This window comes from Apium graveolens, unplaced genomic scaffold (genome assembly GCF_009905375.1).
Source record: "Apium graveolens cultivar Ventura unplaced genomic scaffold, ASM990537v1 ctg3611, whole genome shotgun sequence".
NCBI lineage: Eukaryota > Viridiplantae > Streptophyta > Magnoliopsida > Apiales > Apiaceae > Apium > Apium graveolens.
The window spans coordinates 13026-30148 of record NW_027418179.1 but is presented as its reverse complement, the minus strand read 5'-3'; the positions used below and the strand labels follow the sequence as shown (position 1 = coordinate 30148).

Genomic DNA, 17123 nt, shown 5'->3' with positions numbered 1-17123 from the left:
TGGATTCCTTAGTGATAGAGTTAGACAGAGGTTGCAAGTCTGGAGAAATAAAGCAATGTCTAAAAGTACACACTTTTAAAAATAGCAACACAATTAATCCCCAACTTTTGGATGAATCTTATGATTATTCCAAACAAAATCCGTAATGTGATCCAGAGACAAATGAACAGTTTTTGGTGGGAAAATACAGGATGTAGTAAAGGGATTAAGTGGATATTGTAGGAAAAATTGTGCGATGATAAAGGGAGTAGATGGTTGGGCTTTAAAGATATGCACCAATTTAACTTCGTAATGTTGGTTAAGCAAGTGTGGAGATTGGTAAATGAGGACAATCCCTTTGTCACGACAATAATGAGAGCTCATTATTTTCTAAATATGAATTTTCCGAATGCAAAGTTGGGTGACAACCCCATCTATATGTGGCGCATTATTGTATCAACACATGATATTGTAAGGCAGGGATGTAGGAGACGTATAGGAAATAGGGATAGTATGTTTGTATGGAAGGTACCATGGCTGCCATCATTAGATAATGGTATGCTTATATCGAATATGATTCTAGAACTTGGTCATATAAAAGTCCAAGGCCTTATAAAAATTTGGAAAAGACAGTGGGATAATGAAGTACTGAGAGACATATTGAATGACATGGACATGAATTTTATTAAAAATATTCTATTACCACGGAGGGACAAAATTGATTCATGGATACTGGATTTTTTATGACAATGGAGAATTCACGGTCAGAAGCTGTTATCGAATGTTAGGAGGTGAGGGCAATAAGGTGAATGCACGGTTATGGAGGAAAATATGGTTGTTAAAACTGCCAAGTAAAGTTCTGAATTTTGTATGGCGTGCATATCAAGCATGCCTTCCAACAGCAACCGCTTTAGTTTTCAAAAGAGTTAATATAGAATATAAGTGATGCTCATGGTGTAGGCACTATGATAAAGATGTGATACATGTGTTGTTCGAGTGTTCTTTTGCACAATTAGTTTGGAAAGATATGAAATTAAAACAGGTCATACAAAAAGCATAAGGTGATAATGTGCTTGATGTGTTTGCCAAAACTTTTGTTATCTGTACAAAGGAATATGCAGTGTTAATTTCCCCCTTTTACTGAAATATTTGGAAGCGTAGAAATAAATGGGTGTGAGATAAAATTAACATGTCCATTTTTGGGACAAAAGATGGAAGCATTGCACTTATTAGATGACTTACAGAAGGCACAACATAAAAGTATAAAAAAAGTAAGGACATAACTGGGGGAGTAGAGAATGGCAGGTATAACCAAGAGGTTAGGTTAAAGTGAATGTCGATGCAGCAGTGACTCCAGATTTTACTGACAAATACATGTAATGGATCTTGTGGGAAGTCAGATTTCCACTCGATTATCACTGATTATGTCGAATCTTTGTAGCACTTCAAAAATTTGTTGGTTCAGTTTATCTACAAATCTGCGAATATAGTAGCTCATATGCTAGATGGAGCTTCTTTTTTTTTTGACAAATATGGCTTATAGCCTTACAAATGAGTATCTGTTCTCAGAAATTCTCGGGGTGAGCGAGGATCGAACCCAGGATCTGAAACGACAGAGGATAAACTCTTAACCACTTGAGTTATCCAATCGTGCTCATGCTAGATGGAGCTTTTAATTATATGTTAGGTACATGAATGGATGGGAAATGTCCCTGAGTTCTCCATTAATCTAATACGCTCTAATATAATTTAAGCAATGCAAGTACGTTTATTTTTTTTTAAAAAGAGTTAAATGATTGTTGTTAGGATTGCAGATTAGAATAATTAATTTAGATTTTTTTAAAGTAGAGGTGCATTTGAGATTGTAATGGTTGTAAATTGGAAAATAATTTTTTTGAAAATTTTGAAAATGCGTTGTATTTGAAGTTGCACGGGTTGCATATCGTATTTTTTTAAACTAAAATTAAAAAAATCATATCTATGTAATTACTTTCAAGTATGACGTATTTTTTTAGATTATTTAAAAAAAATATACTTTTAAAAAACCCCATAATTTTATTATGATAGTACTCCTATAATATAACTGGAGATAATAGTTAATTTAAAACCAATTGATTATTATTTAAAGTATTATTATTGTACATTAATTAATTATTTATTTGGTATAAATAAAACACAAAATGAGAACAAGGGTTCTTGGTCTTTCTTGAACTCTGCCGCACAGTCTCATTTTATAAAACCAAAAACATACACACCAACCAACACAACCAACCCAATTAGAATTTTTGGGTGTTTCAAAGATTTGATTTTAATTCTTAACACCCTCAATATTATTATTATGTGTCTCTAACACAACATATTTTATTACAATTTTGTGGGGTGGATCATGAGCACTCCGGCAGTACATCCGGTGGAAATTCCGGCAGTTCTTGCCAGGCCACCGCCGGTTGTTAGAACCAAAGATGTACAGGGCATGCCTGGTACTTCATTAGGCCTTGTTTTTCGACTCTTTCAGTTCGTTTTTGCTCTTATTTCTCTCTCTATTATGGCTTCTACCAATGATTTCCCATCTGTTACTGCTTTCTGGTAACACCCTTTTTCCTAATCTTTTTAATTCTTGTAGTTTTGTATCTATTGATTTTTTATGTCTTGTTATTTGCTTGTGTGTCGGTGCAAGTGGGTTGCAGTTTTTTTAGTTTAAAGATGGATTTTTGATTGGTTATTTGCTTGATTAGTGGTTAAGTAGTTGAATGAAATGTATCTGCTGTGTGTGGAATGTAATGTTCTATTGGAAGTAGGGTTGAGTGAGATGTGCCCTCTACGTTTACGCGTTAGGGTGGAGAGGCTGTTTAGTTGGGTACGAGTAGGATTAACAAAGTTTTCTTGCTACGATTTGGTATTACGAATTGTGGAATCTGTGTAATATGTCATATTTGTTATGAGAAAGTTTAGGGGAATTGAAACATGTATTGATAAACTTTTAAGTAACATTTAATTTATGGACCCGGAATTGATACAGTTTGGAAGTCTTTAATAGGTAAACCTGCTAAATGTGTGCACGAAAATACCTAGGAGTATTGGTAACTGTTAGGAAGCTTATTTAGGTTGATTATCAATGCAGAAGTGGGCCTGATTACAGTATGGCCCTTTCTGGTAAATGGAAATGACAACTTGCTTTGCCGCTTCTTGAGATGTCACCTAGTTCTTGTCAAAGTAGTCTTTTAGGTGAATTAATGCTTGATAACAGGGGAAATGTTTTTTTTTGTTTTACATGGTCATTCTAAACCATATTTACATAGATGCAGCATATAAATAGAAATTTGCAGGATACAAAACCCCGCTTGTCCTTATCAACCATATGACCAAGTAACCACTTTTTTGCCCATAAAATTGGTATATAATGGCGATCATTTTGTCATCTTAAGTTTTTATGAGCTCTTTACAGACATTGTGGTAAAGTTACAGACATGGTTCTCCATTACAGATCCTGGGATCGTTTTTCATCCCTATGTTCATTCTATTCTACCTATAAGTTTAATATTCCCACTATTCTTGAATTCAGGATTAACATTTTTCTAGAATTAGGAATAAAAGAAAGTTAACAGGAATGCTTGAAAGAATTCCCAAAAATGTTTGTACTATGAACTGTATGCTGTAATTAAAAATGTGGTTCTAATCTCAAGCTATAGACTAGCATGAAGATCTTAGCATGTCATTACTTGTATTTCGGATAGAATGCCGTTGCTAAATTTTTGAAAAATGAAAAGATATATATATATTTGGCTTCTAACATTTTAAAAAGTAGTTGGGTTGAAATGTATTTCTGATTTCTGAATGTTAAACAATAAAGTAGTAGCTTCTTATTTGTTTAATGAAACGTGTATCTATTGGTGTATCAGCTACCTTGTTGCTGCTGTTAGCTTACAGAGTTTGTGGAGCCTAGCGCTGGCTGTTGTAGATATATATGCTCTTCTGGTTAAGAGAAGTTTACGGAACACCAGAGTTGTTAGTTTGTTTGCAATTGGTGATGGGGTAAGATGTTCTCGGGTTAAACCTTATAACAGAACTACATTATGCTATGGTGCATGATTCTTGGGCTTTTGTCCATACTATCGGTGTCTTTGTATCATCATGTTTCCTTTATTTAATCTTGCAGTAGTTTTATCTTTCTAAATACTCTGCTTGCGTCCTGCTGAAAATGCTGAAACTCGTCATATGATTTCATATCCTACAATAGAGGAGGCACCTCATTTCTTGTCAAACTTAAGGCCTCAGTCTCTTAGAGAATAGAGGAGACATGTTAAAGATGAGTTAAAACCAATTAATTAAGCGATTTGTATTTCTATGAATTTTAGTAAATATCACGTGTGGGCCCTGACCCTATTGCAAGGTTCGTATACTTGTGTCTCTGACTTCCAAGGTAGATTGTCTCGGAGTTTCATGGCGATTGGCGGTTCATGTTGTTGAATAGGGCAGCCTTTTGCAGTGATTTCAGTAGGCAGTGTGCAATGTCTATTTACTACCATAAGTTCAGAATTTGTATGTGAAAAATGTATATATATTTTATTTGAAGTCAGCATCGGTTCATTGTAGATCTTATTATATCTAATTATATCTAATTTTTCAAGTTCAAGATGTTGAAATACACTTGATTTTTATTTTATTTTTAATCAGCAAGTATTTTAATCTTTGTAGTCATTGTACACTGCTCTTCCTAATTAGCGTAATAGAAGTTAAAGATTACTCATGCATTCATGCTAGTGCAGATTACATCTACTCTTACTTTTGCTGCGGCCTGTGCATCTGCTGGCATCACAGTCCTCATCGGAAATGACTTGGATAAATGTGACGTTAACCACTGCAAGAAGTTTATGTCAGCCACGGCCATGGCTTTCCTAAGTTGGGTTTCAGTGTCTCCTTCCTTTTTCTTAAATTTTTGGTCATTGGCTTCCAGATAAAGGCATCAAAGAAAGAGTCGTATCAGATAGCTGGAACCGTTATATGCTCCCTTCAATTAGAGATCTGATTGTTCTTACTCAGTATATGAGCTCAATTTTGTAAAACAAGTTGTACAGAATTAAGTATTTCTCCAGAAAGTACCACTAGATTTGCCAAAGTAGATCTAAACTTGAGGTGCTTAGCTCAAGTATGATTGTGTGGAGTATAACACGGCTTCAGTTACTTTTCTTATTGTGTGATGAAAGAAATTCACGAACATTTTATTATTCCGGGATCTTTCCTTGCGTGCAAACCCCCCCCCCCCTCTTCCATTTTGTTATTGAATGTGGCGCTTCTCTCTCGTTTAATATGAACATTAAACTTGCTCCTAAATTCTATGACGTTTTTTGTTACTAAAAGGCAAGTAGTTGTAATTATATATTACTGCTAAAAGAAATGAAGCCTGCATGCAGCAGCAGTACAATACAAACATGGAGGCCTTGTTTTAAGACAAGCAAGTTCTTTATGTTAGGCCACAAGCCACATAAAAACAGACAAACACTCACTTTATGCATCATCCAAACAAAACAGTAAATGCTAAATCAGATCGAGAAGCTTAGCTACATTAGATAATTTTTTTAGCAAATGAATTGAACAAACTTATCAGCACATAGTTATATGATCTAGTTAGTAAGTAGAGCTTAGAGGATGCCATGTATGCAAACATTACATGCAGTAACACAAGAAAGTAGAATTTGGAGTTTGTGCGGAGATTCATGGATTTTAAGAATAATTGTTCTAATGTTCTGGAACTATTGCCATTGCATTAACTAATACTCCCTCCATCTTATATTATGTGTCTTTTTTGGATTTGTGCCAGTCAAATTGACTTAAATTTGACTGAAATTTATTAATAATTTATAATCAAACAAAATAAAACAATTACATCACCGCAAAGTAGATTTAATGTACTTTAATTTATAATTTTTAGTTTTTTGAAATAATATACGATTAATATTTAATCTTTAGTTAAAAGCCGGTAAATTTAACTTCTATAAAAAGAAATGTGACACATAAAGAAAATTTACCCACATGGCATTAAAGAAAAGAAAAAGAAGTGAACCAACACCCTTCATTTGCTTTGAAATGTACTATACAAACGTCAGGATTACAATGCCTACTCCGAGTAAATTTACTCATTTCCTATATCTTAATAACTTGAGTCCGTTGACTCGAAAATATCATTCGAATGAACAAACAAAATGCCGCAACATACACTGTGAAAACTGGTGCTTAGGAGGTAGCATGCCTAGTGTGAATCAAACTCAGGAGCAATCTGGCGAGTCATTTAACACTTGAGTCTGAGACGCATGTGTAATGAACTCTCTAAAAGCCTGCCATCTCATAGTAACCTTTAATCATGTCTATGTTTCTTTCATACTACACTTTAGTTTCTCAGTTTCAAGCTCTTGTTTTAAGGCCTCAACCCGTTCAAGCAAGCCTATATTCTCCTGTATCAAATTAGGACATGGTGGCATAGATCAGTACACACGTGAACTTAAGAAGATGTTAGCTCTCTTATCGAAGAGAAAATAATCAACTTGGAAAGAAGAAGAGTTACCTTTTGGATCATTTCCAATTGTCTTGTATTGCTGGCAGCATCTTTAACCTTTTTCTGATACGAGTTTTTGATCTTTAAACGACAGAAAAAACTTCAATTAGCACCCAAACTCATTCCTCAAGTACAAAAGAGAAATAAGTATCATGTGTAATATTCTTCACAAATGCTGTCTATAAAGGAAAGACTCAGCTGAGACGAGTATCTTGTGTATATTCGGCACATGTAAAAACCCTTTTCACCAATCTATAAAGGGAAGACTCAGCTGAGACGACTATCTTGTATATTTTCGACACATGTAAAAACCCTTCTCACCAACCAACATGCATGCAGGTGGCCTATCACCAATAAACGATCTTCAAGCTTATGTCCGAGATTGTGAGTTCGTAATCATACATAATAATATATAGGATCTAATTCATTTTTCCTGGAACTTTGGAATAATAAATAATTTTCAGGTGAAGTATGCGACTGCTAAATTTTTGGGTAGAAGACATAACAACTTAGAAAACATAATTACATAAATTAGATAAAAAAAAAAGCAACAGAAGCAGCAGTCCCCAATCCGATTTGACTAAAATTGATCAGAAATGAAGGTTGGGAGATGAATTACAAGTCCACTTTCGAAAATTGAGCGGTTTAACTGTTCAATATATATCCCAGTATTTTCTGATGTTATATGACAATATTTGCCAAAACATGACCAAGTTCCAATATGTAGCAAAAGTGCTATTACAGGACAACAAAATTTTACTCCACAATTACTAGTGCATGGTGTAACTAAATTCCCTTTCATTTACCAAGTTCCCGAGTGATACAGTATGTGTCAGCACAACCAACAGTAGGGTAGTACAACAAACCCCATATACGAGTAAACACCGGGGATGAGAGTGAGACACATCTGCATACAAAATACACGATGATGCTTGTTTTTTATTCTTGTTCGGTGTGTGTCTCTTTCTCTTACATTAAAATGTATGTTGGCTTATGAACATTTTGGCTCCTAATTATGGTCAAAATGTGCACATTTTGACCATAATTAGGAGCCAAAATGTGCACATACTATGTGCACGTTTTGACCGTAATTAGGAGCCAAAACGTGCACATACTATGTGCCACATACACACATTAACTAAATTTTCATTTATTGTGTCCCTTTATTTGTCATTTTTACACATCAACCCTTGTTCCAGCCCTAAGTATGGTCAAAACGTGCACATACACACATTTAAATAAATTTTCGTTCATTGTGAGTTGTGACCCTTTATGTATGTCAGTTTTACACATCAACCCTTGTTCCAGTCAAAACAACTAGAATCCCTCATTCAGCAATGGTCGTTACTCGTTACAATAAGGAATTTTACGCAAGAGCTATTACAGTACATATCCTTCACTTTGTACCTTGACTTTAATATATGTTATAAGCGTATAACCCTTTAACATCTTCAATCAATTTACTTTGAACCACTAAACCCTAAATTGAAAAAAGGACCAACACTGATGGCAGGTTCATAAGTTGCTGCTCACCACAAATAGTTCAGGTGCATTCTGGAATTTCATATCATCAAAAATCTGCTTAATAATGGCTATTCAAGAAATGCTAGGTCAACAGCAAGTATCTTACTCCTAGATGATATTTTTACAATTAGTGATGTTTTAATGTTATATGGCATTCCATTCATATTTCTCTTTATCTACAGAACCTGCAAATAGAAGTTTATGATTTTCTCTTACTTCCAAAGTGTAAGAAACAGTAAGCTTTCACCATAAACTGTATTGTATTGATGTGGGACTAGGGCAATCAGTTGAATTATCCCGGAAAGCCATTACAGTGTCCACTTACCACCACACTTTTCCCATACCAGCAGTAAGGATCCTTTCTTTTTTCTTTCCCCAAAAGCTCATTTCTCTTTATACTGGAAAAGTATGTAGCTTCAACATATAAAGGAGAGAAATCAAAGTTATTCAGTTTAACAAGAATGAATGCAACGATCTAGAGCGACTTTGTTAGAAGAATATCAATCCACGATATGTCCAGTTCTAGCTAATTTAGACAGAACAGGGATTGATGTGTCAAAAATGTTAATAACCCGAATATCCGAGCCAAAGGTGGTGGATTCAAATTGAACACTAACTCAACCCCAGGGCAGTGGTTAGTGGTTACTAAATGCAGTTCCCAACCCCTAAACACCACTCAAAACCTCCCAATACACATACATCAAAACGAGGGTTAAAATGGATAAAAGTAAACGCATTACACAAGCATAAACATAAAATGAATAAAACACAACCATGTAAAGGTGAAGAGGCTAAAATGTCATACCTGAATTAGCTGATTAGCACAGTTGTTAGCCTTTTCAAACTCCTGGTCATATTTAAGTCTCCATTCAGCAGACTCATCCATTGCTTCCCTGTTAGCTAAATCAAATTGCCTCCTACAAATTCAACACCCAATTTTCATTTCATTTTAAAAAAAACACGCCTTTAAACACTTGTAAATTGTAATCACAACAAGCCCAAACATCACCAAAATCAATCAAGATTCAAACTTTAATCAATCTGACACAAAATAACAAAATGGGCCGAAAAGAAAAGAAGTAGGCACCTGATCAAATCAGTGTCTTCAGAAGAAATACGATAATCAATAGTCCAAAGCCTCAAATAAACAGAAATACCCATTAGCATAACTACCCCCAATCCAATTATTACTGCTTTTCTACTTCTTCCTCTCATTCTGTATTATATATTATATATGTGTATGTATAATTTTCCTTCTTGCAATAACTCAGCTAAGACGAGGAAGCTGAGAGAGAAAGAGTTGTACTGATAGATGCAATTCTTTTTTAAATATTCACTCTCCAGTTATGCCAAAGTTAAATTTTATATATAGTAATTTACCCCAAAATAAATAAATTAATATGTAATATCTTTTAAAAGGTTAAAATATTCTAAGAGACTCTTTTTTTTATTATTTAGATTTATATGACTTATAATTTAAATATACGTTTTAACAAATCTTGCATCATCAAACTCAGAACCAAAAACCAGATATAAATTTCACTTGAATTATTTCATTGTGTTATGTGACTTTTTTTGTTATAATCTTTTTATTATTTTTTTCAGGAGGAAAACATATCCGATGTTTTTTTTAAACTAACGGATTACATGATTTTTATTGTAATGAAAAATAGAGTACTTTTTGTTTGAACTAAAAAAAATAGAGTACTTAGACTTTGTTGAAAATGATTAAAGTTGCAACAAAGTTTGCTTTTATTAAAAATTGTAGCATTAACATTCCTATGCACGCAACAAATCATCATGTTTGTGTTTCTTTTGAGGATATCATTTCATTACAATTTTGAGATTTTATTAATAAAGAAATGGATTTTTATAGTGTGCGCATGAACATACGCTAAACGTTAGTATTTGATGAAATATTCACAAAATATTGATGAAAAGCTTATTAATAAAATTTCTACACTCTTTGTTGATAAAGAGCTTAGCTTCTTCTCGAGAGTGTTACAAGATTTTTTATCTAAATTGTCACGACTGAAAAAAGACCAGTGTTAACTTTATAACTCAGTTAACTACTAGTTTACACAGTGTACAATAAGATATGCGATTAACCTTTACTAAACTGTCACTTGTCATTTCCATTTTAGGAAAAGTGAATCTTCTATTTCTGGCTTAACATATCTTTAGCATCCTGTGATTATCTTGATCTTCCTTCGTCAGTTAATCTTCACCATTGATCTTGCACACCCATCAAGCTACTTTTTGTAGACTTGTCAATCCAGCTGGTTGGATTTTTTGTTGATTTCTTGGATATTGAATGGGTCTGCATTTTGTACTTTGAGAATTTACCTCGAGATCTCCAGTTAGGCATATACAGATATTGTCATCTCGATAAGTATATTGACTTATCGAGATCTCTAATACTCTATAGTGAATTTGACTTATAGAGGTCTCTGAGTTCTCGAATGAGACTTTGACTTGTCGAGATCTCTTAGCTTCATGTCTTCACTTTGACTTGTCGACAACTTAGAGTTCTCTAGTGAATTTTGACTTATCGATATCTCTGAGTTCTCTAGTGGACTTTGACTTATCGATAACTCAGAGTTCTATAATGAATGTTGACTCGTCTATAACTCTGAGTTCTCTAGTGAAGAAATGACTTGTTAATATCTCCAAACTTCATGACTTCAATTGACTTGTCGATATCTCTCTGAGTTCTCTAGTAGCTTTCCAGACTTCTCGATAAGTCATTTGGAGTTCTCGAATGACTTCTCTATAACACTAAATCTGTGACTAGTAGAGATCTTGACTTAGAGTATTTTTATCCAAACAGATTTATTCAACTCCAAACTTTTTCAAAATTCTTCCAAGGCATGATCATCTTGATCTTCTTCCAGGTAGAATCCTTAGGCTTGATACCGTTTAAGGAAAAAGACTCAAATATGCTCCTTTGCATTTTTATAGACTTTAAAATGTTACAAGTACAAAATACAAATTAAGATAATAATACAACTTACTTAGGGTTGACAAATTGTCTTAGTCTTGTTAATGTACAGGCATGTCTTGCACAACAATCTCCCCCAATTTGTGATAAGATTGCTTAACACAAATTCATGCCTGTTAAAAAGACTAACCCCAAGTTTAAAATGATGGAAAATAAAATTAATACACAAACTTGATAGAATTACAACTTTTGTACAACATAAGATTTACAGAGTTCAATGGTTACAAGTATCAGGTAAAGACAATTTTTGTATCTGCTTCTTCCCTAAGAACATCCTTCAAGTGATCAAGAATTTCCAATTCTTCTATAATAGGTGTTCCACTTAGAGCTTTTACAAGTTTTTGTCTTGCTACCTTGGGATAACCACTGTCTAGAAAATCTATTATAAATCTTGAGAATCCAGCAGCTTTGATGTTTAGAAATTTCCCATCCTTAGAGATTCTGCTCATTTCTTTTGCCTTGAGCTCTTCTAATCTTTTTATAAACATCTCAATTTCTTCATCATACTTCCTCCTTCTCTCTTCATCTTCAACTTCATTCTTTTTTCTTGTTTCTTCCCTTTAAATCAATCACTCAGCTATAACTGATCTCCATGCCCTTGTGGCAGTATCCTTGTCCTTTAACAAACTTATTATACTCTTAATTTCTGTGGGAGAGAGAGAATCCATTAGATCATTTCCAAGAAAGGTAAAAGAACCATCTTCATAGAAAATTCTAACTTCCCTGAGAGATACAAGCCATACTCTGACTATTTCCTCAGCAAGTTGTTGAACTTGATCTTCATCTGAGATGCACCAATTTAAAGGTAGGAAGTCAGATTGCTTAAAACAGTTTCAGATGGCCATTTCAGTGACTTCACTTTTTCAGAAGACTTGACTTTTTTTTTCTTCCAACAGATTTAAGATTGACTTTTAGTGAAGGCTTGGTTAAAGGTAGGTTTGTGATTTTCTTGAGACTTGTTTGGCTTGTGGTGATTGGAATTTTTAGGAAAGAGTTGGTTGTTTGTTTGTACAGAAATTTTGGCTTTGAGGTTTGAGGTGGTTTGATGTTTGAGATAGTTGATGTTATAGGTTGAGCTGAGGTTTGAGCTAGTTGTGTTTGGATTTTTAGGGTTTGGTGTGGTTCTGAACCATCATGCCTTCTCTTACTTCTCCTTTCACTAGCTCTCTTCTTCTCATCATTCTTCTTATCATCCTCTCTCTTCTTCTCACCACCCTTACTGCTAGATGGCTTAGTGGACTGACTTGAATTTGAGCTAAAGGATTTTGATCATCTTTCTTCTACTCATCATCATCCAAATCATCCTTGTTGATGTGAGTTTTGGGCAAGTTGTCTTCTGCATCACTTAAGTATCTTCTCAACAGCTCTATCATCTCCTCATCTTCAACAGTTTTGTTCCTTCTTATTTTTAGCTCAGTTTCAAGAGTCCTGATAAGCTTTTTGTTGGCCATGACACACTTCTTAGGAACTTGGAAGTGTTTGAAGTGTTTGGTAGTAGGACATATGTATGCCACTCCCTTGCTAGGTTGTAGATAAGCTTCTGGGAAAGCAGCCACTTGTGCATTCTTCAATTTTGTTAGCAAGAGAGTGTCTTCATGAATCACTATTCTGAATTTGTTTATCAGAATGTCTAACTCAGATGCCCTCCTAGAGATAAGACAGTTGAGGGACACCTGGATACATCTGTCTAACCCTGAGTCATTGATGTTGACCACTATCCTTCTTTCCTTGAAGTTGTCTATTGTCACCAAGATCACCCTTATTGAGTTTATTGTCCTGTCCAAGGCTTTCTTGTAGGTAAAGAAATTGTCATTGAGAGAAGCCCTGTTAGATATATTTGATAATATCATGGCTAATATGATTTATGTTTAGTTTTCAGATCTTACTTAAACAGGATAAATCAGTACTTACTGGAAGTCAGGACTTAAGGATATCAGTACTTATATTATCAGGAGATAATCATCAGAAGATGGATATCAGAACTTAAATACTGAAGGACGTTCAGATAAGGACAACAGCTGATTAAAGGAAAGAAGATCGAGACAAACATAAGAAGAGATATGCATGAAGAAGGAATTCTATGAAGAATATAATACTTGGAAAAAAAGATATCTGATTGATATATTTTAGAAAGCTGAATTATATTCCATATCAATTAGCAATTATCTTGTAACTGTATAGTATATAAACACAGACATAGGGTTTACACTATAAGTGTTATCATTATCGAAAATATTATTCATTGTAACCCTAGCAGCTCTCGTGATATTTGTTCATCACTGAGAGGTAACAGTTCCATACTGTAATAGAGTTTATTGTTTCAATAAAGTTTGTTTTCTGTTACTTGAGTTATTAAAGTTCGATTTGATTGTACTATACACTGTATTCACTCCTCTACAGTGTGTGTGTGTGACCTAACAAGTGGTATCAGAGCCAATCTGTTAGCGTACAAACAACTTAAGATCCATATACAATCATGTCTGAAACAGAAACTCCAACTAAGCCCACCAAAACTGAAGAACCTCCAAAGACACAAATTCAAAGTCGATATGAGACCATCAGAGTTCTCATATTGAGACCATCTGAATATCCCATATGGAAGGTGAGGATGACCATATTTCTGGAAGCAACAGATCCAGAATATCTTGATAGAATCAAGGAAGGGCCTCACAAACCAACCAAGCTCGCGGTTGCAGTTGCAGGTGAAGCAGCAAAGACAGTACCAAAGGAGAAGAGTGATTATACTGCTGAAGATATCGCATCAGTTGCTAAGGATGCTAAGGTACGACACTTACTGCATAGTGCCATTGATAATGTAATGTCAAACAGGGTAATAAACTGCAAGACTGCAAAGGAGATATGGGATGCCCTGGAAACAAGGTGTCAGGGAACTGATACGATTAAGAAGAACAGGAAGACAATACTCACTCAAGAGTATGATATTAGATATATTTGATAATGTCATGGCTAATATAATTTATGTTTAGATTTCAGATCTTACTTAACAGGACAAATCAGTACTTAACTGTTGATCAGTACTTATACTGGAAGTCAGGACTTAAGGATATCAGTACTTATATTATCAGGAGATAATCATCAGAAGTTAGATATCAGAACTTAAGTGCTGAAGGATGATCAGAGAAGGACAGTAGCTGATTAAAGGAAAGAAGATCGAGATAAACATAAGAAGAGATATGCATGAAGAAGGAATTCCGTGAAGAATGGAATACTTGGAAGAAAAGATATCTGATTGATATATTTTAGGAAGCAGAATTATATTCCATATCAATTAGCAATTATCTTATAACTGTGTAGTATATAAACACAGACATAGGGTTTACACTAAAAGTGTTAATATATTCGAGAAGATTATTCATTGTAACCCTAGCAGCTCTCGTGATATTTGTTCATCACTGAGAGGTAACAGTTCCATACTGTAACAGAGTTTATTATTTCAATAAAGTTTGTTTTCTGTTACTTAATATATTAAAGTTCGATTTGATTGTATTATACACTGTATTCACCCCCTCTACAGTGTGTGTGACCTAACAAGTGGTATCAGAGCCAATCTGTTAATACACATACAACTAAAGATCCATACACAATCATGTCTGACACAGAAACTCCAACTAAGCCTACCAAAACTGAAGAACCTCCAAAGCCACAAATTCAAAGTCGGTATGAGACTATCAGGGTTCCCATACTGAGACCATCTGAATATCCCATATGGAAGGTAAGGATGACCATGTTCCTGGAAGCAACAGATCCAGAATACCTTGATAGAATCAAGGAAGGCCCTCACAAACCAACCAAGCTCGCTGTTGCAGTTGCAGGTGAAGCAGCAAAGACCGTACCAAAGGAGAAGAGTGATTATACTGCTGAAGATATAGCATCAATTGCTAAGGATGCCAAGGTACGAGACTTACTGCATAGTGCCATTGATAATGTAATGTCAAACAGGGTAATCAACTGCAAGATCGCTAAGGAGATATGGGATGCTCTGGAAACAAGGTGTCAGGGAACAGAGACAATTAAGAAGAACAAGAAGACAATACTCACTCAAGAGTATGAACGCTTTGACTCAAAGACTAATGAGTCATTGAATGATTTATATGATAGATTTGTCAAACTTTTGAATGATTTGTCATTGATTAATAAAGAGTATGATCTTGAAGATTCAAACCTTAAGTTCCTGTTAGCTCTTCCTGAATGCTGGGATTTGAAGGCAACGACAATAAGAGACAACTATAATCTTGATGAAACAACTCTTGACGAAATCTATGGTATGCCCAAGACTCATGAGCTTGAGATGGAACAAAGAAGCAAGAGGAAAGGAGGAAAGTCAAGGACAGTTGCTCTTAAGGCTGAAGAAGAATTCCCCAAAGCAGCTTCCTCAAGGAAAGAAAAGGGTAAAGCTCTTGTCATAAAGTCTGAAACTGAGTCATCAAGTTCTGAAAGTGATGATGACTCAGATTCTGAAAGCTTGCCTGAGACTGATGCTGATGAGGAGATGATGAAGCTGTGTGCTCTTATGGTGAAAGGAATCACAAAGATTGCATACAGGAAGTTCAGGAAGGGAAAGAAGTTTTCCAGGAAAGGCATAAGTTCTGATAAGAAGAATTTCAGAAGATCTGAAGGCAGAGGAGGAAAGTCTGACAGAGGAGATTACACCAATGTTAAATGCTATAACTGTGGTGAGAAAGGCCACATATCTCCTGATTGCAAGAAGGTAAAGGGTGACAAAGGCAAGGCTCTTGTCACAAAGCAGAAAAGTTAGACAGACACCTCAGACTCTGAAAGTGAGGAAAACTATGCATTGATGGCAAATGCTGATAAAGAAAGTGCTGAGAGCAGTTCTGAAGCTGCTGAAACAAAGGTACCTCAGACTACTTATGCTTTTCATACTGATGATATTAATGAGTTGAGAAGATATCTTAAAACCATGTTTGTTAGTTATAGAGATCAAACTTTAACATGTGAAAGATTAACTTCTGAAAATCTTGCATTTAAGAAAAGAAATGATTTCTTAGAAAAAGAGTTAGTCATGTTCCATCAAACTCAGAAGGATAGAGATGATGCTTTTTATGTTAGGGATGAAGTGCTAAAAATGAATGAATCTCTAAAAACTGAGTTAGAAAAGGAAAGAGAGATTATCAGGACTTGGACTAACTCTGGAAAAACAACTCAAAATTTGCTAAGTAGTGGAAACTGGAAAGAGGGCTTAGGTTATGGAGAAGATAAGAATGATAAAGGAACTGAAGAAATTAAGCATGTTGATAAGCAAAAGCCAAAGTTAAAACCTGTTAAGTTTGTAACTGCAAAGTCTGAAAATGAGAAATCAGAAGTTACAAAGGAATTAACTTCTGACAAACTAAAACAGGAAAAGACAGCTGAAGTGAACATAGGCTTAATGACAAAGAAGCAGCTTAAGCATAAGCTGAAAGATGTTAAGAATGCAAACAAGGTAAAATCACCTAGGAAAAGTAGGAATGGAAAGGAATGTGTGAATAAAAGTAATAATTATAAACCTATTCCTGATGCTCCTAGGAAAACATGTCATAACTGTGGAAGTTCTAACCATCTGGCTTCTTTTTGCAGGAAGAATAAGAATATTAACTCCTTACCTTCAAAATCAGGAGTTAAGAGTCAGTCTGTTAGATACAAACCACAAAATCCTTATTTTCATTGTGCTAGTTTATGGTATTCCATTTATACTTGTAAGGAATATCATAGCTTGTACTATGATTATTATCAAATAAAACCTTCTTTGAAGAAAGTTTCCATTGTTCCTTCTAGTGTAAATTTTGATTCAAAGTCTGATAGTGTAAGTTCTGATAAGAAAAATGTTAACATAAACTCTGATGCTAAATCCGCTGCAAATGTTAACAAACTTAATAAGGCCAAAGGATCCAAGCAAGTCTGGGTCCTTAAAACTAATAATTAGTGGTCTTTATGATTGCAGGGCAACAGGAAAAATATTCTAGTTCTGGACAGTGGATGTTCAGGACATATGACTGGAAATAAGGCCCTGCTATCAGACTTTGTGGAGAAAGCTGGCCCAAGTGTTTC

General features: G+C 34.7%; 2 protein-coding genes across 2 annotated transcripts; one reads left to right on the top strand and one right to left on the bottom strand.

The window, feature by feature from the left end:
• The first annotated feature begins 2175 nt into the window (after window positions 1-2175).
• LOC141701230 (CASP-like protein 5A1) lies at window positions 2176-5204 on the top strand. Its single transcript, XM_074504918.1, has 3 exons — window positions 2176-2565; window positions 3879-4011; window positions 4746-5204. The coding sequence occupies exons 1-3, from the start codon at window positions 2366-2368 to the stop codon at window positions 4935-4937; spliced, it is 525 nt and encodes a 174-aa protein (XP_074361019.1). The 5' UTR covers window positions 2176-2365; the 3' UTR covers window positions 4938-5204.
• Window positions 5205-6035: 831 nt separating this feature from the next.
• Window positions 6036-9376, bottom strand: LOC141701229 (uncharacterized). The gene is made up of 4 exons (XM_074504917.1): window positions 9141-9376; window positions 8859-8970; window positions 6539-6610; window positions 6036-6428 (listed from the first exon to the last, which is right to left on the bottom strand). The coding sequence occupies exons 1-4, from the start codon at window positions 9266-9268 to the stop codon at window positions 6342-6344; spliced, it is 399 nt and encodes a 132-aa protein (XP_074361018.1). The 5' UTR covers window positions 9269-9376; the 3' UTR covers window positions 6036-6341.
• Window positions 9377-17123: the final 7747 nt, after the last annotated feature.